The following is a 25,913-nucleotide window of genomic DNA, read 5'->3' as shown; positions in this document are numbered from 1 at the left end:
TTAAACGAGGAACTTTTGTTTTCTCCTACACTGACTGAGGTGTCTTAATACATGAAGAGGTGAGGCGGTGAGCAGTTCAGACTTGTGTGGTGAGGAGCCCTTAGACATGTCTGCTATCTGTACAGACACGCCCCTCACATAGCACACACCGGGCTCTGTACAGACACGCCCCTCACATAGCACACACCGGGCTCTGTACAGACACGCCCCTCACATAGCGCACACAGGTTCCCTCAGGCAGGGGACTGCATTGTGCGCTATGAGCGAGGCTCCGCCCCCTCTGCTCTTGGGCCCCTCCCCCTGAGCAGCAAGCTGTCCGTACTCCGCTCCGCTGTACAGCGCCATAAGTTCCCCGGACGGAGCCCGCAGTGTGGCGGTACCTGGAGCTGTCCCCCCGCCGTGTCCCCTCTGTGGAGTCTTACACCAAGTAAGTGTTCCCGGATAGGAGGAGGGGGTCCTCCTCACTGTGTGTCCTGGGATAGCTGAGCCCTCATCCTACAACTTCCCAAACACTTCCCTCACAGACATGACACGGAGCGGGGCTCGGGGGGATTCTAATGGGCTCAGTCTGTGGCAGGCGGGCGGCTTTTTTCTGATGCCTTTCAATGCATGGCGGGTCTTTGGAGGAAAAAAATCTGTAAATAGCGTCAGAGGATGGAAAACGCACCATGACGCATTCCACAATGTACACACAGGGCGGATTTATGTGCCGTGACCCCAGAGGATCCACCAGGGAAGTGTATGCAGATCTGTACGTGATTGGTCGCTCATCTCTGCACTGACTTGTGATTGGAGGTTGTGAGTGACCCCGGTGTGTGCCCAGACTGGACACAGCTAGTTTGTATATGTGTGTAGTACAGAGCCTGCTGTGCCCAGATGTGGGACTTGGTGGCATCTTCTGCTCTATAAATCCTGTATAATAATTACTGCTGTGAATGGGCCCAAGTCACCTTTTTAGATGGGAGATGCATGCTGTCCTCTGTGCACATGTATGTGTGCCCCCTCAGAGCTGTGTGCGTTCAGATCCACCCACTCCTGTCTGCCAAACTTTGGCATGAGATTGTGACGGTGTGGCATGTGCCTCCACCTCTATGGTCATCTAAGGCCCCTTTCACACAGGCTTTCCAATCAGATCCGCCTGTCGGTTTTTCAAGCAGACCCGATCAGACGCTCCATTCCGCCCCTATGGGGCAGCGGATGTCAGCGGTGACATGTCTGCAGCTATCCAATCCTTTCTGTCCAATCAAGACTGATGGTGGTCCATCATTACCATCCGTCAACAGGCGAATACGTTTTCATCCAATCTTCCCATAGAGGAGAACGGGGCTCTGACAGGTCCGTCTCTGCAATGAGCGGACATGGACCTGTCATCCGCCTGCTGAGCGGAGATCAACGAGCAGAATTGACCAAACGGATCTTCCCTGTGTGAAAGGGACCTACGATGTCACCGTACACCCTCCCTACCTCAGTCCTCACTGTACTTACCTCCCGTGAGTGATACAGCTCAGTACATTGGTCTTGGGGTGTGATAATTGCTCTTCTTTCCCTGGGGACTCCGGGGTGGATCAGAGCAGTACTGATCAGTCAGCATAGTAATGTGCTGTCACTAACCAATCACTTTGTGGATAGTGACACTGTATCACCCATGGAGGTAAGTGCAGCCAGGGAAGGGTGCAGAGTATTCCCCCTTTTGCATTTTTTCTGAAAAGGTAAAGTAACCCATTAGTGCTGGATCACACCACGAAAAAGCATTCCAGATCTGTCTCCAATGCATTTCCCCATGCGCATTTTTGATGCATTTTCCTGCTTTCCAGTGCAGAAAAAATGCATGTGGTGGGGTTTGGCCCTTAACCACTTCCCATCCGGGCAAATTCTGGCACTTCATACAATTTTTTTTATTCTAGAAAATTACTCAGAACTCCCAAACATTATAAAATATATTAGCACACACCCTAGGGAATAAAACGGCAGTCATTGCAACTTTTTATGTCGCGCAGTATTTGCGCAGATTTATATATATATATATTTTTTTTTTTTTTTACACATTAAAAGAAAAAAAGTTTCATGAAATGAAAGATGTTGCGCCGAGTAAATATACTTTTATTTTATTTTTACACTTTCTCCTTTTACATTTAAATTTCTTTTTTTTTTTTTATCACTTTTATTCCTTTTAACAAGGAATGTAAAGATTCCTTGTAATACAAATAGTGCGTGACAGTTCCTCTTTACTTCAGGCTGAAAAGATGGAGAACAAAAATACTGTCTCGGCCTTTCCATTCGCATCTCCAGCATTGTTTACTTCCGCCGTCCTGGACGTGATGTCATAATGTTGCCCGAGGGTCGTAGAGATGACTGGGGACCATCTGGAAATCTATGCCGGCGGTGACCAATTCGCTCTCCAGCTCGCGGATCGCACGGTGAGCTGGTAGAAGCATCGGAGGGCGGCAGGAGGGGGAGACGTCACCTCCTGCCACCTGTAAGAAAGATCAAGCGGCTGAACTGCCGCTATCAGTGTTCTTAAGGTACACAGAAAAAAATATATATTTGAATGATGCCTGTAGCATATGACGTACCTTGAGCAGGAAGTGGTTAAAGTTTGTCTAAATCAAAAGGGTTAACCACTTTTAAGACCAGGCCTTTTTCTGACATTTGTTGTTAACAAGTAAAAATCTGTATTTTTTTTTGCTAGAAAATCACTTGGTAGCCCCAAATGTTATATACGGTATATATTTTAGAGCCATGATGGTGAACCTTGACACCCGAGCTGTTTTTGGAAGTGTAGCTGAGCATCGTGGGAAATGTAGTTCCAAAACATCAGGGGTGCCAGGGTTCACCATCACTGCCCTAGAGAATAAAATGGCAGTTGTTGCAATATTTTATGTCACTGTATTAGCACAGCAGCCTTAAAACACAATTTTTTTTTTTTTTGGGAGAAAAAATACACTTTATGAATAAACAAAAAAAAAATTGTAAAGTCTGCCCAATTTCTTTGTATAATGTGAAAGATAATGTTACGCTGTGTGAATAGATACCTAATATGGTGACATACTGCGGGAATTAAGTCTCCATAGGCGACGCTTTAAAAACGTTTACAGGTTATCTGTAAGGATGAGCTCCGGCGTGTTCGCACATCCTAACGTGCAGAGCCCGCCAGGAAGTCGGCACCGTGCTACGATAATCGTAGGCAGTGAGACATTTCCTGATCTCTGCAGCCGTGCATCGGGACAATGTTTCACTGCCTGTGATTAGCGCAGCGCCGACTTCCTGGCGGGCTCTGCACTTTGGGGTGTGCGAACACGCCGGAGCTCATCCTTAGTTAACTGTTTAGAGTTACAGAGGAGGTCTTGCACTAGAATTATTGCTCTCGCTCTAACCATTACGGCAATACCTCACGTGTGGTGAGTAAAGGGGGTGTGTCCTTTCCCTCCAATCAGCTCTCAGCTCTCTTCACTGCTGTAACTTCAGCTCTCCGCCCCCTGCTTTTCAGAGCTGAGAGATCTTGTGTAAACATTTTTTGCTTTGAATGGATGTAGGGGAAAGATGTCTGTAGATCAACAGGTACAACTTATATAGGAGGATTTATTTCATGTCAGTGTATCACCTGAGGCCAGTCACTTCACTGGGTTTACAACAACTTTAGAAGAAGATGGGTTGGTTTTCACAGATCCCCGATAGGAGAGCTGCTGCCTGTCAGTCAGAATCTCTCCTGTCTGCTTCTCCACGCTTGGAGCGCTGAGTCATGGAGGGCCGGGGAGTGGCAGTTTCAGCAGCCCGCTGAGACTGCCATCAATCTAGGCAGTGATGTCAGTGGGGAGTGGACTTCAGACCGCTCTCTGCTGAAAACGGGTCACAGGAGTGCCAAACGAATTGCACTCCTGTGACCCAGATGAGACACCCAGCCTAAAAAGCTCACGCTGGACGTCTCCTTTTAAATGGAAAACTGTAGGTCATTGTGTTTGGAACGCAGCATACAGGACGTTCTACAATGTCCTGCAATCAATTGGAAAGGTGTATTTTATTTATTTATGTCTATTTTTTATTGGAGCACAATACATGCTATGTGTGGAGTGAACAAATCCAAGTTAACCCTTGCCATCCTTTCCACCTGGTCAGCCCCTTCCTGGCATTGTGTAGGGAATGGTATGCACAGTTACTGCTGTCCAACTCTTAAAAAAGTTTATAGAAGTGATAAAACTCATGGCTGAGCTGCAGCTCTCATTTCCCTCCCATGTCAGCGGAGTGCTGAGTTCATGAGGTTGTTCAGTTATGTTAGATCATCAAATCCAATGTTCCACATTGCTTATGAAGATGAATACGATAAATGGTGACTGTGGGGTTGATTTACTAAAACTGGAGAGTGCAAAATCTGGTGCAGCTCTGCATAGAAACCAATCAGCTTCCAGGTTGAAAGGAGATGTAAAGTCAGAAGGTTTTCTATGCATTATGATAAAAAGCCTTCTGTGTGTAGCAGCCTCCCTCAGCCCCCCTAATACTTACCTGAGACCCATCTCGCTCTTGTGATGTCTCTCGGCCATCCGGCACTCTCCTCATGATTGGCTCCCACGGCTGTCAATGTCAGTTAGCCAATCAGGAGAGATGGGGTGGTGCTGAACAGCAGCTCCATGTCTGAATGTACACAGGGAACTGCAGCTCAGCTTGGGTGCCCCCATAGCAAGCTGCTTGTTGTGGGGACACTCAACAGGAGGGAGGGGCCAGGAGCACTGAAGAGGGACCCGAGAAGAAGAGGATCCAGGCTGCTCTGTGCAAAACCACTGCACATAGAAGGTAAGTATAACATGTTGTTTTTTTTTTTTTTTTTTTTTTAAAGAACAAAGACTGTACCACTTGAAGTTGGAAACTGGTTTCTATGCACAGCTATACCAGATTTTGCAACCTCCAGTTTTAGTAAATCAACATCTTTGGTATTGTAGCAGAGTTCATGTCGTGTATATTTCATCAGATATTACTGCTGGGTGTTTCCATATTATTCCCCTTGGAGTCAAGACTGAATTAGTTAGCAGTTGTGTGTGTTTTTATTTTTTATTTTTATTTTCAGTGTCCTAAGACTAAAGCCATAGATGCCATAGCATAGCAAGCTAAATGGAAAAAAAAAAAATACGATTCCTCCAAATTGGGTGAATGGAGGAATCTCTCCTGTCAAGACATTGTATTGGCTGCAGCCGCTGATTGAGAAGTTTTCCGACTTGTCCACTGGATAATCTAATGATTGACTTCTGTTGAACAGAGGCGGCCACACACTGTATGACATTGCGCAGAACCGGACAAATTTTGATCCATCTATGGAAAGCTTTAGCTGGTTCCTGGTGAGCCAGCCAACGTTGAAGCTGTGGGTAGCCCTGATGATCCCCTCTTGCCTGACATTCCTCAATTGGAAAAATCAAAGGAGCCAAGCAAAAAGTTGTTGGCTGAACAGTGACATTCAATCAGCTGCAGTCACAATTGAGTATTCTAACAGTCGCAAGTGGCAGATCAGAATACAATCGTCGACAAGAGAGATGTGTTTAATGTCAATAGGAAAACCTTCTAGTAAATGGCCTAGCGTTAAAAGGCATTTCAATTTTGTACAGTGTGTTAAAGAGGAAGTAAACCCTGATGAGTTTACTTCCTCTTTTTTTTCCCTGCAAAGGTAAAGCATAATGGACTACTATGCATCGCATAGTAGCTCATTATGTGTCACTTACCTGACACAGGAGCCAGCGAAGTCGCCGCTGTCCCCTGTAGTCCGCCGCATCCATGTTGCTTGTGGCGTCTCGCAGCTCCGACGAATCACAGCGGCGCAACCGCGATGACGTCACTCCCGCGCATGCGCACGGGAGTCGCGCCTCGCAGCTCTGCCGCTGTCATACGGCGAAGCCGCGATGACGTCACTCCCGCGCATGCGCACGGGAGTCGACAAATTTGGCAAATCCATTCTTGGATTTGCCGCATTTAGTGCGCATGCGCGCCGCTGTCTACGGCGCATGCGCCGTAGACAGCGGTGCCCATTTTCGGGCAAATATCTCCTAAACCATATAGGTTTAGGAGATATTGCTTGGACCTACAGGTAAGCCTTAATCTAGGCTTACCTATAGGTCCAAGTTGTTTGGAAGGGTTTACTTCCTCTTTAATGCATATGCGTTGCGCTAAAGTGGTTGTAAACCTCAGACGTGAAATATGAACAAAGCATATCCATATTTACTGTGTACTTTTCTTAATCCAGATCACTAAATGTAATTTCTGTCTGCTGCTTTCTTCCTCTGCTATCAGCGTGAATCACTTCTGACCCGTTTTCCTGACACCAAGAGAAAAAAAGGTGACAGGGGAGCTCTGTTGCTGTGTGAAGGGGGGTGAGTCCATTCCCTTCAATCAGCTCTGAGCTCCCCTCATTGATCTCTGCTGAGTGTAACTTCAGCTCCCCTCCCCTTTTTCTGGCAACTCAGACAAGCTTTATCAATTCTGGACTTTGAACAGGTGTAGTGAAGAGAAAACGGCAGATAAACCGGTAAAACTTTTTATGTAGGAGGATTTGTTCCATCTATGTGTATTACCAGTCCCTTCAGTGAGCATATGTAAGGGTTTTATGTATGTATGTATGTATGTATGTATGTATGTGTGTGTGTGTTCATTGCGTTTTGCAAGTGGATTACCAGGGTTATGGCTGAAGTTATCAGCCATAGCCCCAGAATTTTCTATTTCCTTTTTTTTTTTTCAACTGGTGGCTGGCTTTCTCTTGAAAGCGCTCCGAGCAGCTCATGAGCCGCTGGAACATTTTTAGAAGCGCCAGAGAGATTTGGGGTCTTTTACCCCAGATCTCTCCATAAAGAGAACCTGCCATACTTATTTATATTACAAGGGATATATCCTGTGATGCATAGATATAAATTCACCCCTGTAGTTAAAATAAAATAAAAGTGATCCAAAAATAATTAAAGGGACAGTGTGAGATAGCAAGAGTTGTCCTACAAAGGAGAGTTTGTTGTGGGGAATGGAAAGAGTTCCCCGACAATGCAGGAAGACAAGACATTCCAAAGGAGAATCCTTTTGGCACATCTGGAGAACATAGTTGGTCAGGTTGAAAAAAGACACAAGTCCATCTAGTTCAACCTTAAAAAAAAAAATCATACAATCCCATATACACAATCCTATATTCACAGTTGATCCAGAGGAACTCAAAAAACCCCAGCAAAGCATGATCCAATTTGCTACAGCAGGGGAAAAAATTCCTTCCTGATCCCCCCCCAAGAGGCAATTATACAAAAATAAATATTAAAGCACCTCCATCTCTCTGTGCTCGCCCACAGAAGCGAATGCATACATAGGTCGTGCATGCACCTATGGTGTATGGTAGAGGTCGACCGATATATCGGCCGATATTTGCCGTTTTTTAATTAATCGGCATCGGCCGATTGTGCTGATAAAAAGGCCGATTTAGAACAGCGCGACTTGGAAAGACTTCTGTAATAGAAGTCAGTGTAAGTTGCCTGAGTCGTCATAGAAACGGCTTTCCTCCTCTCTAGGCAGCCTGCCAAGAAAAGAACAAAAAGATACAATGTTTACACTTGAATGAATGAAATCATCTCAGTGTGTAGAGTTCTCAGTTTAACCATTTAAAGACTAAATCTTTTCTGACGCTTGTTGCTTACAAGTAAAAATCCTGTATTTTCTGCCAGAAAATCACTTAGACCCCCCAAAAATTATATATATATATTTTTTTAGCAGAGATCCTAGGGAATAAAATAGCGGTTGTTGCAATATTTCATGTCACACGGTATTTGCGCAGAGGTCTTTCAAATGCATTTTTTTTGGGGAAAAAATACACTATTTAAAAAAAAAAATTATTTAAAAACAGTAAAGTTAGCCCATTTTTTTTTTTCGTCCAAAAGTTTTGACTACCGTTTTTTTTTTAAACTGATTGGAGGTTTGTTTTGTTTAATAAATGTTTAAATGTAAGAAATTTTCTGTATCACTTATGAAGGCCGCTTTCACACTGGAGCGGGCAGGCGTTGATGGTAAAACGCTGCAAGTTTTAGCGGCTCTTTACCATCATTTTAGCGGCGCTATTTGGCTGCTAGTGGGGCACATAAAACCCAGCTAGCGGCCGAGGAAGAGGTTAAATGCGCCCGTGAAGCACCGCTGCCAAATCGCATTGCATGCGCATCGGCAGTGGTGCCCATTCATATCAATGGGCTGGAGTGGTGGAGGAGCGGTATACACCACTCCAAACGTGCTGCTTGCAGGACTTTTTTTAAGATCCTGCCAGCGCATCGCCTTAGTGCCCGTTCACACTACCGCGACTAAGTCGCCTGACAAGTCGCGCTCCGTTCTGTACTATGGAACCGTTCTAATAGGAGCGACTCAAGTCGCTCCAACTTAGAAAAAGGTTCCTGTACTATTTTTTGGGGCGACTTCAGGTGACTTGCATTGACTTCTATACAGTCGTCGTTTTGCAAGTCGCTGCTGAAGTCGTGTGCAGGTCGCGTCTGTGAGTCGCGCTGCAAGTCGTGTCGCCCCTGTGTGAACGGGCACTCAGTGTGAAAGCACTCTGTCTTTCACACAGACTGCAGGGGAGCCGTTTTGCAGGCACTTTACAGGCGCTATTTTTACCCCAAAAGCGCCTGAAAAATGTCCCAGTGGGAAAGGTGTGTTAGATTTTATGAGATCAAGGGGGATTAAAAAAAAAAAAATCGGCATCATATATCGGCTATCGGCATCGGCCAGAGAAAAACCCATATCGGTCGACCTCTAGTATATGGTGTTCTCACCACCCATGTGAGGTATCGCCACGAAAGTTTGAGTGAGAGCAATAATTCTAGCACTATACCTTCTCTGTATCGCCTGTAAAGGCGTTTAAAGCGTCTCCTATGGAGATTTTTAAGTATCGTAGTTTGTCGCCATTCCATGAGCAATTTTAATGCGTGACATGTTGGGTATCTATTTACTCAATGTAACATCATCTTGGGGTATATATAGTGTGTTTTTTTTTTTTTTATTAATTCAATTGTATTTTTTGCACAAAAATATTCCATAGGGTGTCTGTTTACACACACTATTAGAGATATATATATATATATATATATATATATATATATATATATATATATATATATAATCAATCATATTATAATTTTTTTTTGGGGGGGGGGGTTATAAGTAAATTTATGGCAAAAAATTATGTTTTTAAGCACAAAAAGTGCCAGTGCGCTTGGTCTTCAAGTGGTTAAGGCAGTCCATTGAAATCAATGGGATTCCAATGCACTAAACCGGCCCAAGGACCAGAAATACTGCAAATTTGTTTTCCTCAGTGCATTATGGTGCGTTGCTATACATCAAAGCATGATGCCTTAGTGTATTGGAGTGCTATTTAAAATGAATGGCACCGCAGTGCGTCAATGCATAAAACGTTGCTGTGCATTGCAGTAACGCATGTATTCCTGTGATGCATAGATAAAAGATTCAGGGGTGAATTTTTACAGAATTAAGCAGGCCTTTTTACTATGCTCTAAATTGGTTCCTTTCCGTGTCCAGGAAACCAAGTGAACAGTCCAGATCTTTTAGGATGTCTTTGGTTGGCTGCCTGCCAGTGTAGCTGATACGGTTGCCCTAGTGACCTGAGAGTCGGTTATTCCACATTGTTGTACGAGACTATGTACAGATTGTTGTTAAACTTAGCCTTGTGTCGCACCAGTGTGATTTGTCTTGCAATTTGACCGTTCAAAATCGCATGACAAGTTGCACCCCATTGCTGACAATAGAACCATTCAAATCATTAAAAAATTCAAATCAGGTTCGTGTGCTACTTTTTTTGCAATTTCATTGCTACTTGTATTGACTTCTGTTAAATATAATCACAAGCCCCAATGAAACGGAACATTAAAATCGCACTGTTTAGGCGGCTTTTAACTTGTGCTGAAGTAGTGTGGTTTCAAAGCTGCACAGTTGTTAACCAGGGGTAAAGGCTGGAGTCCAGGACGTCGGCCATACTAGGTGGATAGTGGAGCTGACGCTGACCATATAACTGTATTGGTAGATGTTCTCCAGCCTACTAGAAAACAATGGTTGTCATACATGTGATGGTTTGCTCTTCTTCTTCTCTAAGAAATCAGCTCTGGTTTAAATGTTTGTCAGGATGTTGCAGCTTCCTAGCAAATGATGGTGTGGTTTAAGTTGCTCAGTGATTGCTATGAGGACAGGCACATAGGTTAGTAGAGATCGGACCCTTTATAGTCATAGGGAGCCAAAGTATGATACTTGTGTGAAAAGCTTCAAATGGAAGCTGACATTCTGACTTATGCACTTTTTATACAAAATCTAGGGCAGTATTGACCCTTGTGGGGAAGTGGAACTAGATCAACTTTAGTACCTCAGAAGGAACCCTGTGGTTAGAGATGAACCGCTTCCGTCTAAGGCTTCTAATTGAAATATTTTGTTTTGGGGCTGATTGTCTGTCTTTTATGTAGGCATTACTCATTTGACGGTCATATAGATGATATTAAAAAGGTTTGTTCAGTCTTTACAGCATTGCCAGCCTATGATTTCTTCTGTTGAGATTGGTGACACCCTGACATGCAGCAGGGCCCACCAGCACTTTGCCTGGCCGGTACATGCACAGTAAGAGCTGCTGCCTGTCAGTGCTCTGGCACTGTGATCAGCTGGCTAAATGGATGAAGCAGGGATGTGCTTGTGTAGAGGTTCCTATCCAGCAAGCAGCACATCACCAAACTTGTATCTTCTCCAAACCGTGACATCACGGAATTGTAATCCAAATCTTGTAAGGATAACAAGAGGTAACAGTGCCTTAGATGATCTCATGCTGCAGATACACAGCTAAGAAGCAATAGGCACAGTCATGTCAGGCATGTGTGTCCTTTTATACATATTGTAAGAATACTGTAATTCCTCTTGAAGTGGAACCCAAAAAGGGAAGTTCCGCTTTATGTCTCCCTCCCCTCCGCCACGTTTGACATGTCATGTTGGACCTTTTTGGACACCAGGGACTGCTTTCTTGGAAGAAAATTTTGCCAAGGACTGGGAGGCTGTTTGGCGGTTATGGTGTCAAGAGGGTTGAAACGTGTTTCTAATCTTACACTGTAAAATATAATGAAATACTTCAACTCTCCATAATTTTAGAATGAGTGTCACTTGTCATTGTACCCTGCCATCCGATACAGCTTATCACTGTATGCTACCATTGCAGCCACCAGATGCAGCTTGTCACTTTGTAAGGCAAATCTGTAAGGGTTTTGTACAGTGAAATAACTTAATAGTAAAGCCTCTGCCCAGTGCTATGGTCTCGCAAGGAATCCGGCAGGAGCTGGGAACCAGCACACGCACAGTTTATTTACAGGGTTCCACTCCTATGAGATTTGAGACCCAACAGTGGTGATGAGAGCAATGAGCCTCTGGTCTCTGTTCATCTGCCATTCACCTCCTTCAGTGCAGCCTGGCTTCAAGTGGGCCATGGCATCAGTCCATTGCCCAGGGAGGGGACCCCTGTACTAGTCGATCCGAGCAAAAGATTTCCTTTCTTCCCTCCCTGCAGTCTTCTGGGACACATCACAGGTCCCAGAAGACTGCAGGACCATTTGCAAAGCCTAGCATGGCTTAGCCCCTGTACACACGGTCGGAGATTTCGACAACCAAATCCGTCGCATTTTGCCCGTCGGATCTTGTCCGAAACTGTTGCATACACACGGTCGGACTAAGTTGTCGAAAAATCTGATCATTCAGAACGTGATGACGTAATTTCGTTATGATGGGACTACGTTCAGGCTAGTAGCCAATATCTTTGATGTAGGAATTTGATCTGAGCATGCGTGGCACTTGGTCCGATCGAACCAGTTGGTCGGAAAATATTTCCAACAAGTTGGAAAATTTGGGTCCGACGAATATTCCGACGGAATCAATCCGATGCATACCACACACAGTCGGATTATCTGACAACACGGTCCGATAAGACTCATTCCGACGGATTCTCCGACCGTGTGTACAAGGGCTAACTCATGTGCAGTGGGCAGCTGGCTGTGAAGTTGAAAGCAGAATAGCTGGCTGCCCACATTTTGGATGCTGGTGCTGGGAGCCCGAAGGTTAGTGAACAACTAGCCCGGGTGAGGACAGTGATGGACCCCTGGACAGGTAAGTGTCGTTTTATTAAAAGTCAGCAGCTACATGTTTTAGCTGCTGCCTTTTGATTTATTTATCCCCCCCCCCTCCCTAAGAGGTTTGTCACTGGGGGGGTAGTAATTAAATTAACCACTTAACCTCCAGGCTTTTTTGGCCCCTTTTTTTGTTTACATATAACAATCAGTATTTTTGCTATAAAATTACTTGGAACCCCCAAATATATAGCAGAGGCCCTAGAAAATAAATTGTTGAGTCACGGTTCCTAGCTGCAGACATCATCCCGGTAATAACCACTTGTAGTCCAGCGAGGTATCGGCAAGTGGACAAGTCAGCATTTACCAATCATGTTAATATGTTTTTATTGGCATACAGGGACATCTTTCAGGGTTTGGAAAGGTGAAGTTCCTGTTTGAGCATTGTGAATGTGTACTCATTTTTCAAGGTACTTGACTTTTTCTTACAATAATATAGCAATCTGGCTTTGTTTCTTGTAAGGCTGGGTTCACACTGAAGCAATGCGGGAACGCCGCGAATCCGCGGCGGGTTCCCGCATTGCATGCCTCCCGCCGGCAGTTCACACTGCCCTATGCGGACTGCTGTGAGTGTCAGTGAAATGTTAATGACACCCCCAGATCAGTTCGCATATCGCAGTGCGATCTGCAAACTCGGACAGGAATCGGATCGCATGGTGTGAACACCCATGCGATCCGATTCTGCTGCGGACCAAAAAAAGGGTCCTGTGCGAGTTTGCGGCGGGTGCGATGTGAGTTCAGCCATACTATCTGTATGGCTGAACTCACATCGCACAGAGATCAGATGTGATTTGCACTACAGTGCGGTGCGAATCACATCCGGTTCTCGTAGCCGCTCCAGTGTGAACCCAGCCTAAAACACAAGCATTTAAAGACTTCAAGGTAGAGCTGCACAGTTAATCGTCAAGCATCGTTATCACGATCTTGACTAAAGTGTTTCACAATTCTTTCTATGCAAAGAATTTTCTCAAATCGCCTTTCAGGACAACCCCGGAGAGAGTGTAGCTCCACCTTGCAATCAGGAAACACATGCCCACTTTAAAAACACCTCCTCCTCCTCCATGGCTTCAGTTATTGTGTTTCCTCCTTGGAGGAAGCATGTGCCTGAACCAGGGAGAGCTACACTCTCTGCAGGGGAGTAAGGCTTACCTTTTGTTGCAGGTTGTTTCTCTTTGACCCCCAGCAGCATCTCCACGGGGAGAGGACTCCTGGAGCTCCTGGTCCCGCCATCTCACGGGAGTAAGGACCCTCGGAGTGCCGGCGTCGGGTGCCCGGTGTCCGCTTGTTAGCGCAGGGAGGGCTCTGTTGCTGGCGGAGGCCGCTGCAGGTCAGCGGCATGGCTCCGTTTTCGGCGCCGGGTCCCGGGCGGCGACGGCGTCGTTCACGGTGACGCGCGGGCGCTCTGAGGGGGCGTGGCGCCGTGGTTCAGCGCCTGGAACGCAGGGGTCATGGGGCGGGTCAGGTGACCGTGTGCTTCCGCTTCCGGCCGGCCTTGATGACGCGGCGGCCGGGAAAATTTAAAATGAGAGCTGTTTGTAAAATAGCTGCCTCACTCAAACGATGGAAGAGTGCAAGCCAGCTATGGCGGAGACAGGCGCCCCCAGCACCGGTCCAGCCCAGGTACGTAAGGTGCACTGGCACCCTCTGCTTTACTGTGGGTATGTCTTTGTTTGTTCCCCCCTCTTGGGGGCCTGTCGCTGCAGGTCAGAGGTGGACTTCGCTCTGACCTTTTGCAGCCTAGTTCTGGGGTCTCACTAGTAGGTCTGTTTGGTGGTGGGTCTCTGCACTGGCTTGGTGTTAAGCAACTGGTTGTTGAGAGCTTTTAGTGAATTAAACCTGTATGTCGTTTCAGGAAAAATCACTAGGAAAAGCTAGACCAGGTCAGAGAAAATGTCCTTCTTGCAAAACCCCCCTCAGAGATTCATGGCAGAAGGCAATGTGCAGAAATTGTATCAGAGAATTGGTGGAAGAGGAAACATCTCAACAATATAAGGATTTGTTTTCTTCGGTTAAAGAGCTGACAAACTCTTTGAGTTCAGTCAAGTCCATCCTGATACAAAACCCTCCCGCACAGACCGAGCCTCAGAACTTACCGCCCAGCCCCAGGGCGTCGTCATCCAGACAGGTGGAAACTGAAGAGTCTGGAGACGAAGGGGGTAGTACTCTCATCTCCTTCAGGGATTCTGAGGAGGAGGAAGAGGAAGAAGATAGCAGGGGCTCCAAATTCAAGCTATCACTAGAGGAAGTAGATGATATTTTAAAAGCAATCTACACTACTCTAGAAATTCAGGAAGAAAAAGTACAACTGTCAGTTCATGACAAAATGTACCAGGGGTTGGACGAAACAAAACGGCGAGTTTTTCCTGTCCACAGGGTCCTCTCAGACTCAGTGAGAAAGGAGTGGAAGGACCCAGAAAAAGCCCCTTTCTTCTCTAAAGCTCTCAAAAGAAGGTTTCCCTTCGAAGATAAGGACTCAGAGGTTTGGAACAAGAAACCCAGAGTCGATGCAGCTTTCTCGCAGGTATCCAGACGAACGGATCTAGCCTTTGAAGATATGGGGATCCTTAAAGACCCAATGGACAAAAAAGCTGACTCCATCCTTAAAAAAGCTTGGGATGCTGCGTCAGTCAGTCTAAAACCAGCAATGGCAGCTACGGTGGTGGCCAGGAATCTGGAATGTTGGGTAGAGAAGCTGAAGAGCCATATTGAGGCGGGGACACCCCGCAAGGATCTCTTAGAGTCCTTTCCACTGATCCTGAATGCAGTCAAATACATGGCGGATGCATCAGCAGAATCAGTTAAACTGGCCGCTAGGTCTTCGGCTCTTGTAAATTCAGCCAGGAGAGCAGTTTGGCTGAAAACATGGTCTGGGGACACTGCCTCTAAGGTCAAGCTGTGTGGTCTTCCCTTCTCGGGTGACTTGCTCTTTGGTCCTGATTTAGAGTCTGTGCTGGATAGAACAGCCGATAAAAAGAAGGCTTTTCCAGTTAAGAAAAAGCAGATTGCTAAAAAGAATTTTCGTGCTTTTCAGCAGTCCCATAAAAAAGACCAGGAGCACAAGAGCAGATGGGGTTCACAGAAGGGCAAAGGCAGGGGTGGAGTCCTCTTTAGATCTCCCCCAGAGCAGTCCCCTAAGAACAAGTGACAATATCTCCCCAGTGGGGGGGAGACTGTCAGCTTTTCGCGAACAATGGGACAGGCTGTCTCCAAATCTGTTCGTGAAGAGCGTTGTCGATCAGGGGTACAGGTTGGAGTTTTCAGAACTACCCCCGAGCAGGTTTTATGTGACAACATTGCCAAGGGATCAGGAGAAGGCCTCTGCAATGAAGCTGTTGTTACAGGAGCTGATACAGCAAGAGGTTCTGATTCAAGTCCCAGTAAACCAGCAGGGCGGGGGTTTTTATTCACATATTTTTCTGGTGAAAAAACCCTCAGGGAAGTACCGTCTAATCCTGAATCTGAAATTCCTGAACAGGTTCATTCGGTACAAACATTTCAGGATGGATACAATTTTCTCCATCACAAAGCTGTTGACCCCAGAATGCTTCATGGCATCCCTGGACCTAAGGGATGCCTACCTTCATATACCAATTCATCAGGCATCGCAGCAGTTCCTGCGCCTGGCATTGAAGGTAGGGAGTTCGGTATGGCACCTCCAATTCAGGGCTCTGCCGTTCGGACTCTCGTCCTCTCCCAGGGTCTTTACGAAGATTATGGCAGAGGCTTTGGAACCCCTGAAATTGAAGGGGATTCCAGTTGTTCCTTATCTGGACGACCTTTTGTTTTTTGCAGACTCCAGGGAGCAGGTCCTAGTCAATCTCCAGAGGGCCCAGTCTCACCTCGAGGGCCTGGGATGGCTTCTAAACCTAGAGAAGTCAATCCTGACCCCCTCACAGGAAATGAAATTTCTGGGGTATACATTAAATTCGATTCTCCAGAAAGTTTTCCTGCCGTTGGAAAAACAGGAAAAGTTACAGCTAGCTGTACAGCGGATACAGAGCAACCAGACAGTCTCAGTCAGGATGGCTATGGCAGTTCTGGGCCTGCTTACGGCAGCAATCCCGGCTGTTCAGTGGGCCAGGTTCCATTCCAGACCCCTTCAGAGGGAGGTTCTGTCAAGCTGGTCCCATCAGGATCCTTTGGAAAAACAGCTAAAAATTTCGTCAAAGACGAAAAGGGCTCTTTGGTGGTGGAGAGACCAGGCAAACCTCTCAAGGGGCCTGGTGTGGACCTTTCCTGTGGACAAGCGCCTTACTACAGACGCAAGTGCCTGGGGCTGGGGAGCCCATCTGGATGGTCAGACATCTCAGGGGGTCTGGTCCAAACAGGAAGCTCAAAGATCATCCAACTGGAGGGAGTTGAAGGCGATCTTTCTGGGTTTAGTGGCATTTCAGCAGAGTTTGAGAGGCCACCATGTTCAGGTGTTGTCAGACAACACAACAGCGGTTACCTACATTATGAAGCAAGGGGGAACCAGAAGCAGGAGCTTGATGGAGCTGGCCAATCTGTTGTTAGCCTGGGCAGAACAGAACACAGCCTCACTATCGGCAGTGCATCTGAAGGGCTCTCAGAATTTGTTTGCGGACCTCCTAAGCAGGCGCAAATTGCTAGAGGCAGAATGGAGTCTGAATCAGGAAGTGTTCCTGATGATCTCCGAGGCCTGGGGGGTTCCTCAGGTAGACCTTTTTGCCAGCCAGCAGAACTCAAAGGTGGACAGATTCTTTTCTCTTCACCGAGGAGATGCAGCAATAGGGTTGGATGCATTCGCTCACCCCTGGCATTACCAGCTGTGCTATGCCTTTCCCCCCTTTCCTCTAATTCCACTAGTACTGAGGAAATTCAGGGAAGAAAGGACAGACTTAATACTAGTCACTCCTTTTTGGCCAAAAAGACCCTGGTTCGCGGGTCTTCGAAACCTAGCCTCGAAGCCCCCATGGAGGTTACCACTCAGAAAAGATCTGTTATCCCAGGGGACAGTAAGTCATCCAGAAGTGGAACTCCTGCAGCTAACCGCCTGGTTTCTGAGGAGGACCTGTTTAAAGGCTAAAGGTCTCTCAGATAAAGTAGTAAAGACCCTGCTGTCCAGTAGGAAGGCAGTTACACAGGCAATTTACATGAAGGTCTGGAAAAAGTTCAACTCCTGGTGCAGTTCTAGAGAACTCAAGGTCAAGAGCACGGTGTCAGTCTTGGAGTTTCTCCATGAAGGAATGGAGAAGGGTCTCGCAGCCAGTACCCTGAAGACTCAGGTGGCTGCCTTATCAGTTTTCTTTGAAAAGACTTTATCTAAAGAAACTTTAATTTCTAGATTTTTTAGGGCTCTTGCTCGAAATAGACCAGTAGCCCTTAAAGACTTTCCCAGTTGGGATTTGTCTACAGTTTTACAGGGTCTCTCGGGAGCACCGTTTGAACCCTTACAGGAAGCTTCTTTGCAGAAGGTGGTTTTAAAAACAATCTTTTTGGTGGCCATCACCTCGGCCAGGAGAGTCAGCGAGCTCCAAGCTCTAGCTATTACAGAACCCTTCCTTAGAATTTATCAGGACAGGGTGGTACTGAGGACGGATCCAGCATTCCTACCGAAAGTATCCTCAACTTTCCATCGATCACAGGAAATAGTGTTACCTACATTCTCTGCAAGCCCAGCAAATGCAGGAGAGGAAGTTTTTCACACATTGGATGTGAGAAGATGTCTTTTACAGTTTCTGAAAGTTACTAAAGAATTTAGAAAATCAAACGCCCTCTTTGTGATATTTTCTGGATCACGCAAGGGGGAGAAAGCTTCTAAAAGTACGCTGGGTAGGTGGCTTAAGTTGGCTATAACAGAAGCCTATAAAGCAAAAGGAGAAATACCTCCCTCAGGTATTGCTGCCCACTCTACTAGATCCACGGCAGTTTCCTGGGCTGAAAGGGCCGGTGCCACGCCTGAACAAATCTGCAAGGCTGCCACTTGGTCCAGTTATTCGACATTTCTCCGGCATTACCGGTTAGATCTACTGTCTGCAGCAGATCAGGCCTTCGGCAGGAAGGTACTGCAGGCAGTAGTCCCGCCCTAGGGTAAGTTTCTCGGTTATCCTCTCCGGGGTTGTCCTGAAAGGCGATTTGAGAAAGACTCAGTTAGACTTACCGGTGACGGTATTTCTAAGAGCCTTTCAGGACAACCGTTACTTCCCTCCCTAGGTTATGCTTAGTAAATGTATTAAGTTCTACCATGGTGTTGTGCTTTCTGTGCTTTGTTTTCCAGCGTCGGAAGGCCACAATAACTGAAGCCATGGAGGAGGAGGAGGTGTTTTTAAAGTGGGCATGTGTTTCCTGATTGCAAGGTGGAGCTACACTCTCTCCGGGGTTGTCCTGAAAGGCTCTTAGAAATACCGTCACCGGTAAGTCTAACTGAGTCTTTCTCTGTTCTTCTGAAGCCACAGCCTTCAAAAGAAAGGAAGAGAAAAACTGGGCCATCCGCCAAGAATCAAAACATTCTTTATCAGTTGAACTTAAGTATAAACATTGTAACAAATTGTCAATGGAATAGACTATGTGTGTATGTGAACAAACAAAACCCTTTTCTGACATTTGTTGGTTTCAAGTTGAAATATATATATATATATATATATATATATATATATATATTTTTTTTTGCTAAAAGATTACTTAGAACCCCCAAATAAAAAAAAAAAAAAAAAAAAAATATATATATATATATATATATATATATATATATATATATATATATATATATATATATATATATATATATATATAACATTTTATATTTTCATTTTTTTTTTTTTTAAATTTGTAGACACCCTAGAAAATAAAACGGTTGTTGCAATATTTTATGTCACACTGTATTTGCGCAGCGGTCTTTCGACTGCAATTTTTTTTTTTTTTTTTTATGACTTTAAACAAAAAAATATATATAACCAGTAAAGTTAGCCCATTTTTATTTATTTTTTTGAATAATGCGAAAGATTTTACGTCACAAGAATCGTGATCTTTTTATGCTAAGCAAAAAAAAAAAACATGATTCTCATTTTGGCCAGAATTGTGCAGCTCTACTTCAAGGATATATGTACTTTTCAACTCTACTCCAGCATGCTGACCATAGGATATACTTGCCTACAGAGAGCTGGTCAGTGGGGCTGCCTGTCTGGTCTAATATTTAGAAGACTTCCATACCCTATTGGCACACGTGTTGAAGTCTCTTTTAACCTCGCTGGAAAGCCTGTCCACATCAGGGAAAACCCAACAGTCGGGCTTTATAGTATATACTATGGGGGAGCTGCTGGGGGAAGGAAGGGGACCCAAAAGGAAGAGTGTGCTCTTCTGGTTGGCTTGTTATTGTCATGTCTCTTACCTGTTTGTGAAATATGGCTATGGTTTTTCCAGTGTCGCTAGAAAAAAAAGTGTGAAAACCGCTATAAACAGTGACACATTTGATAAAAATCTAGCCTGCCCTGAATAGTGGAGAAATGGCTTGTGACCTTTGTATGTACACACCAGTCTCTTGAAGACTGCAAAGCCTTGTTCATATTTCTTTCCCTTCGTTCTTGGATGAATGCCAGATGTATGGGGCACCTAACCTGAAAACCTCAATGTGAGTCGTAACACTTGGAAGGAAATGTTCTTCGAGTGGTTGTGATTCTACGATTCCTGGCTGCTGGGGTTTTGATGACCTGCTTGGGTTGCTATTTTATTCTTTTAAAAAAAAAAAAAAAAAAAAAAAAAAAAAAATTTTAAGGGTATTTCATATACAAGAAGAAAAAAAAGTATCTAAAGCCAGCTAATAAGAAGTGGGGCCTGTTTTTTGCTTTTTTGGGGGGAGGTCAGCCCACAACAGCTGATAATTGCTGTTTTTATGAAGGTTACATTCTCCTGCTGCTTCTTATGGCTCTATTTTGAGGATGCAGTCATAGAATGTCTTCCCCTAGGTAAAACCCCTTTCACACTGTGGCATTTTTCAGGCGCTTTAGCATTAAAAAAAGCGCCTGTAAAGCGCTTGAAAGAAGCCTCATCTGCAGTCCCAATGTGAAAGCCCAAGTGTTTTAAGAGCACTTTTTTTGACGCCCTGCCAGCGCAGCGCCTCAGTGTGAAAGCACTCGGGCTTTTACATTGGGTCTGCAGTTGCGGCTTCTTTCAGGCGCTTTTTTTTAACGCTAAAGCGCATGAAAAATGCCCCAGTGTGAAATGGGTCTAAATGTCCACCTTCACAGTCAGGCGTCACTACCTTCTTTTTTTTTTTTTTTTTTTGAGTTTACATTATGGTTAATGCTGCAGCAGGGTTAAGATTTTGTGGAGATGCTGGTGGGAACTACTGCGTTAAGATGTTGATTTACCAGAAAAACAGTGCTATATAGTAAAGTACATTTTCATAAAGAAAATGATTCCATGGTACTTTAATAACCGTTTCTGATTTTTGCATTTTGAGATGCATTGGTACACCCTTATAGGGGGCCAGAAGGATGCAGCATCAGTTGATCTATGCCCCTCATAGGTGGCCAGGCAGCATCATCAAGAGTAACCCTGCACCTCATAAGTGGGCAGGATTTCTGCATTTTAAGATGGATTGGTACACCTTTTATAGATGGCCAGCAGATGCAGTCATTGTCTGCACCTTTAATAAGGAAAGGGCTGGTCGGCACTCAGGATGACATCCCAAATAATACTCCTTTATTAAATACATGTACAGAGCTGTAAAACGGCCATGCGTTTCGGACGTTAGTCCTGAGCCATGACTAAGATCTAATGTCTGAAATGCGTAGGCTGTTTTACAGCTCTGTACATGTATTTAATTAAGAAATACTATTTTGGGTGTCATCCTGAGTGCCGACCAGCCCTTTCCTTATTCTGGTATGTTGGAGGTGTCAGCAGCCTCAAGGTCTGAGCGCTGGGCGGAGCTTTTATGTGGGAAGCTTGCAGCACCTATACACTTGTTGTCCTTGAATGTCTGCACCTTATGGCCAGGTTCACACTGCTGCGAACGGGAGATCCGGACGTAATTCGCACCGCACTGCAGTGCAAATCACGTCGGATCTCCGTAGCGATGCGAGTTCAGCCATACAGATAGTATGGCTGAATTCGCATCGCTCCCGCAGCAAACTCGCACGGGACCCTTTTTTTGGTCCGCAGCAGAATCGGATCGCATGGGCGTTCACACCATGCGATCCGATTCCTGTGCGAGTCGGCAGATCGCACTGCGATATGCGATCGGATCTGGGGGTGTCATTAACATATCATTGACACTCCCAGCCGTTCGCATAGGGCAGTGTGAACTGCCGGCGGGAGTCGTGCGATGCGGGAAAACGCCGCGGATTCGCGGCGTTCCCGCATCGCAGCGGTGTGAACCCAGCCTATATGTGACCAGGAAGCAGCAGCAGAGAATTTCTGTATTTCAAGCAATGGCAGTCCAAACCTTGTACCCCTTCTTTTTTTTAATAGGTGACCAAGAAGCAGCAATAAACCCTGTAGGCGGTCGAGAAGCATCAGCTTTTTGTGCATCTTTGTGCCTTTTTATAGATGGGATGGAAGTAGCAAATGTTTAGACCCCCCACATAATTACTTTTACGCGGCAAGGAATCGGCAACCAATCTCTTCACCCCATAGGTGGCCAGGAAGCAGGAGCAGTCAATCTCTGCACCTAAACTTATATAGTGGATAAACTGTATTAAAGCAAGCTAATGTCAGACAATCAAATTTATTAGTTTACAAATGTTTAGACATTTGCATGATGACTAACATCCAAGGTGTGCTTGCTGTACAGTGTACCTCGGGTGAGCTAGCAATAGGTACTTTTACTGTTATATATATATATATATATATATAAAAAATTTTTTTATTTTTTTTCTATTTACCTTCTAAAGTATTCATAAAGACAGGAAGTGGCCCAACTCTTAGTTTGTTTAAACAGTTGTGTAAGATGGTAGCAGTGTGTGTTTATAAATGTCAGTTTGTTCTGTGTTTGGCCACACTGTTTCACCTATGTGTAACAATGTTTTTGCTTGTGTTAACATACCAACACATGCATGCAATTAGTGTTTTCTTGACTGCTAGGTTCCAACAATGTGTGATGAGTGAGCGTTCCTATAAACTCATTTCTTATCCCACAGAGAGGCGCTACTTTGCAATCACTTTTTTTGTTTGTTTTAATTCTTCATTTAATGCAATGATTATTTTAAAATTCTGCTGCACATTTTGTATAATTTAGAAGGGGGAATTGATCATTTTATTGGTTATTTTGATATTTTAAACAAACTCCATACCAAAAAAGTACAAAAAACAAACAATATTATTTACTTTACATTTGTAATTCTAAGGTCTCCTCTTGTGACTTAATAACTAGTGACCTGTGGTGATCTCTCAGATGTCTTTGTTTTGCTGGGATAATTATGATTTTTAAGAAACCACATGACCGCTCCATCTATGGCAAGCCTTAAAGAGGAAGTAAACCCTGATGAGTTTACTTCCTCTTTCAATCCCTGCAAAGGCAAAGCATAATGGACTACTATGCATCACATAGTAGCCCATTATGTGTCACTTACCTGACACAGGAGCCGGCGACGTCACAGCTGTCCCCTGTAGTTCCGAGCGTCCATCTTCTTGGTGGGTCTCCCTGCTACGGCACTGTGATTCGCTGGAGCAGCAATGATGTCACTCCCACGCATGCGCACGGGAGCCGAGACGCGCGCCATCTTCGTCATCGACGATGCCACGCTCAGTGCATGCACCGTAGACAGCGGTGCCTGTCTTCGGGCAAATATCTCCAAAACCGTATAGGTTTGGGAGATATTTCTTGGACCTACAGGTAAGCCTTAATCTAGGCTTACCTGTAGGTCAAAGTGGTTTGTAAGGGTTTACAACCACTTTAAATGCAATATCGGTGTTGATGGGGGAATCCCTCCCGCAGATCCATTGTGTTCTCCCAGGAGATAAGTGCTTACTGCTAGTGGCTACAATGGCTGCTAGCAATAATCGCATATAAAATCCAACAGGCTAGTTGTACCCAAATTGATCAACTTGCGTACATTCAGCCTGCCTATACATGGTTCGAACCTTGTCTGGTCCCTGCTGAATTGGCTCAGATTCTTTATTTATTCAGGAAAGGGTTTGTCTTTGTCAGTCTAAGGCAGAGGTCTCAAACTGGTGGCCCTCCAGCTGTTGAAAAACTATAAGTCCCATGAGGCATTGCAAGGCTGACAGTTAAGAGCAAGACTCCCAAAGACAATGGCATGATGGAACTTGTAGTTTCGCAACATCTGGAGGGCCACCAGTTTGAGACCCCTGGTCTAAGGTTTTGCACTAAAGTCCATTTAACATGGTTTCTTTCCTATGGAACATTCTGTAGTTCAAATCTGCAAAAAAAACTAAAAATGCATAGGTGTGAACCAGGCCTTAGGCTGAGTTCACACTTATGCGGGTTTCCCTGCATCCAATTCGCATGACAGGAGACTATGACCGGCTCTCAATGGAACTGGTTCACACACCTTTGGGGTGGCCGCGGTCCACACTGGAAAAGGGCCCTGTGCGTCTTTGGCTCTGTTTTCAGGTCTGAATTCAGGCAAAAATGTGGACGTTATTTGTTGCTGAAACGGAGAACAGGAATGCACCAGACCCCCTGCTGCAAGCTGTGGCTAGTGTAGACCTGGCATTACACCAGGGCTTGACAAAACCCGGGCACCAGGTCGCATTGGCGACTAGAAATAGCGACCTCGCGCCTGGGGCAGCACAGCTGGGGGTATCCTGTCTCTGTGGACCCCCCCAGCGTGATCGCGTCGGGCCGTTCCGCCGGCGGCCGAAAATTTAGGCCGCGGCTTTGAGGCCTTCTGCGGTCCTATGATTCCTTATGGAATCTGGCGCCCTCTTGTGGTCGCTGTTGGTATGACAAACCAGCAATGCTAATTTCCTCTGCAAAGTTTCCTCTGCCTGTTTTATATTACCTGCCTCTTCTGCCCTTTATTAAGAACCCCCTAAACATTATATATATTTTTTATTCTAACACCCTAGAGAATAAAATGGTGGTTGTTGCAATACTGTCTGTCACACCGTATTTGTGCAGCGGACTTACAAGCGCACTTTTGTTGGGAAAAATAATTTAGTTAATAAAAAAATAAGACAACAGTAAAGTTAGCCCAATTTATTTTTTATATTGTGAAAGATAATGTTACGCCGAGTAAATTGATACCCAACATGTCACGCTTCAAAATTGCACCCGCTCATGGAATGGCGACAAACTTTTACCCTTTAAAATCTCCATAGGCGACGTTTAAAAAAATTCTACAGGTTGCACGTTTTGAGTTACAGAGGAGGTCTGGGGCTAGAATTATTGCTCTCGCTCTACCGATCACGGCGCTACCTCCTATGTGTGGTTCGAACACCGATTTTATATGCGAGCAGGACAGGGCGCGTTTAAAAATTATTATTTTTTCTGCTTATTTTAACTTTTTTTTTTTCCACTGTTCTTTTAAAAAAAAATGTTGTGTCACTTTTATTCTTATTACAAGGAATGTAAAAATCCCTTGTAATAGAAAAAGCATGACAGGTCCTCTTAAATATGAGATCTGGGGTCAGAGAGACCTCGGATCTCATATTTACACTAAAATGCAATTGAAAAAAAAATTGTCATTTGAAAAAAAATAAATAAAATGTCCCTCTAAGAGCTATGGGCAATGACTTGGAGACGGGGGGGGGGGGGGGGGGCGGCGACGGCGCTGCTATCTTCCCCTCACTCGTCTCCATGTCAGGCCAGGGACAGGTCCGGATCGCCGTCACGGACCTGGCTCCTAACTTTTTTTAAGCTGGCTCCTAGATTCCAAGCAAATTTGTCAACCCCTGCATTACACGTCATTTTTACATTTAAATTCTATTTATGCCTGTTCTGGCCACTGTCCTTTGTTTCACCCCAGGGTGCTGTCCTGGGAATACGATGGTCGGTTCTATTCAGTACTATGTGGCTAGTTCTCATCTATGAGCTACAGTTTAGGAAACCGGACATATCATTTGAGTATTTATATACCGTAAACATGCTCATTGGATGAAATGCATGTTAAATATTAAGACAACCTTGCGCTTGGCTCAAATTCTAAATGGACTGCTGCACTTTGAATACCCTGAATACTGGGTAAAACAAATGTCAAAAAACAAAAATGGTGTGCTATCCCTTTAAATGTATTCACATGATCAAAACTTGTGCATATACCAAAAAGGACAATAACTATTAAATGTGCAACGTTAATGAACAGAATCAACCTTGACTTTTAAATGCATGAGACCTATATTCTCAACACATCGTTAATGAATGTTTGCCTAATGCATGAAAGTATTTAAATTGCTATCATTTTTGGCTTTGATAGTGCTTCTATTTTGAACAATAACTGTTTTCTTGTGGCTGAAGTTTATTTTTAATTTCTAGGAATTTTCAAATTTTTTTTGGCAGAAAAATAGCGATATGCCTAAAAACAATTCAGCGTCTCATAGACAGGGTTGAGCTGTTTATTAAAGCCATGTGCCTGTAGAAAACACTCTGACTCCAAACTTTCCCTTCTATTAAGTGGAGTCAGGAAACTTTAAAATACACAAGAGCTTGTTAAGGCTTGAGTTTTGCATTTGCTTCCAAGACAGAAGTGGTAGTTTGTTTTCATCTGGTTGTATATGTCTGTGTGATTAGTTATTGCTTTTATTACATCTCAGTTTTTCTAATGCTGTTTTGCTGTCCTGGTGTGTGGTTTATGTACGCAGCCTTAACAAGCATTTGTGTTCATTGCAGACACTGTTACA

General features: G+C 44.8%; 1 protein-coding gene across 1 annotated transcript in view; it reads left to right on the top strand.

Annotated features, from left to right (window-relative positions):
* Positions 1 to 226: 226 nt before the first annotated feature.
* The window catches only part of TNFAIP8 (TNF alpha induced protein 8), a 149,434-nt gene continuing 123,747 nt past the window's right edge, over positions 227 to 25,913 (top strand). The window contains exon 1 of the mRNA XM_077462222.1: positions 227 to 427. Coding sequence (XP_077318348.1) covers position 427 — 1 coding nt within the window. The 5' untranslated portion in view covers positions 227 to 426. The remainder of the gene's footprint in view (positions 428 to 25,913) is intronic.

Source organism: Lithobates pipiens, unplaced genomic scaffold, assembly GCF_037356315.1.
Source record: "Lithobates pipiens isolate NorthernLeopardFrog02 unplaced genomic scaffold, aLitPip1_a1.2 Scaffold_3, whole genome shotgun sequence".
Lineage (NCBI taxonomy): Eukaryota > Metazoa > Chordata > Amphibia > Anura > Ranidae > Lithobates > Lithobates pipiens.
The sequence above is the reverse complement of the archived record's forward strand: the minus strand, read 5'-3'. Positions and strand labels throughout refer to the sequence as shown.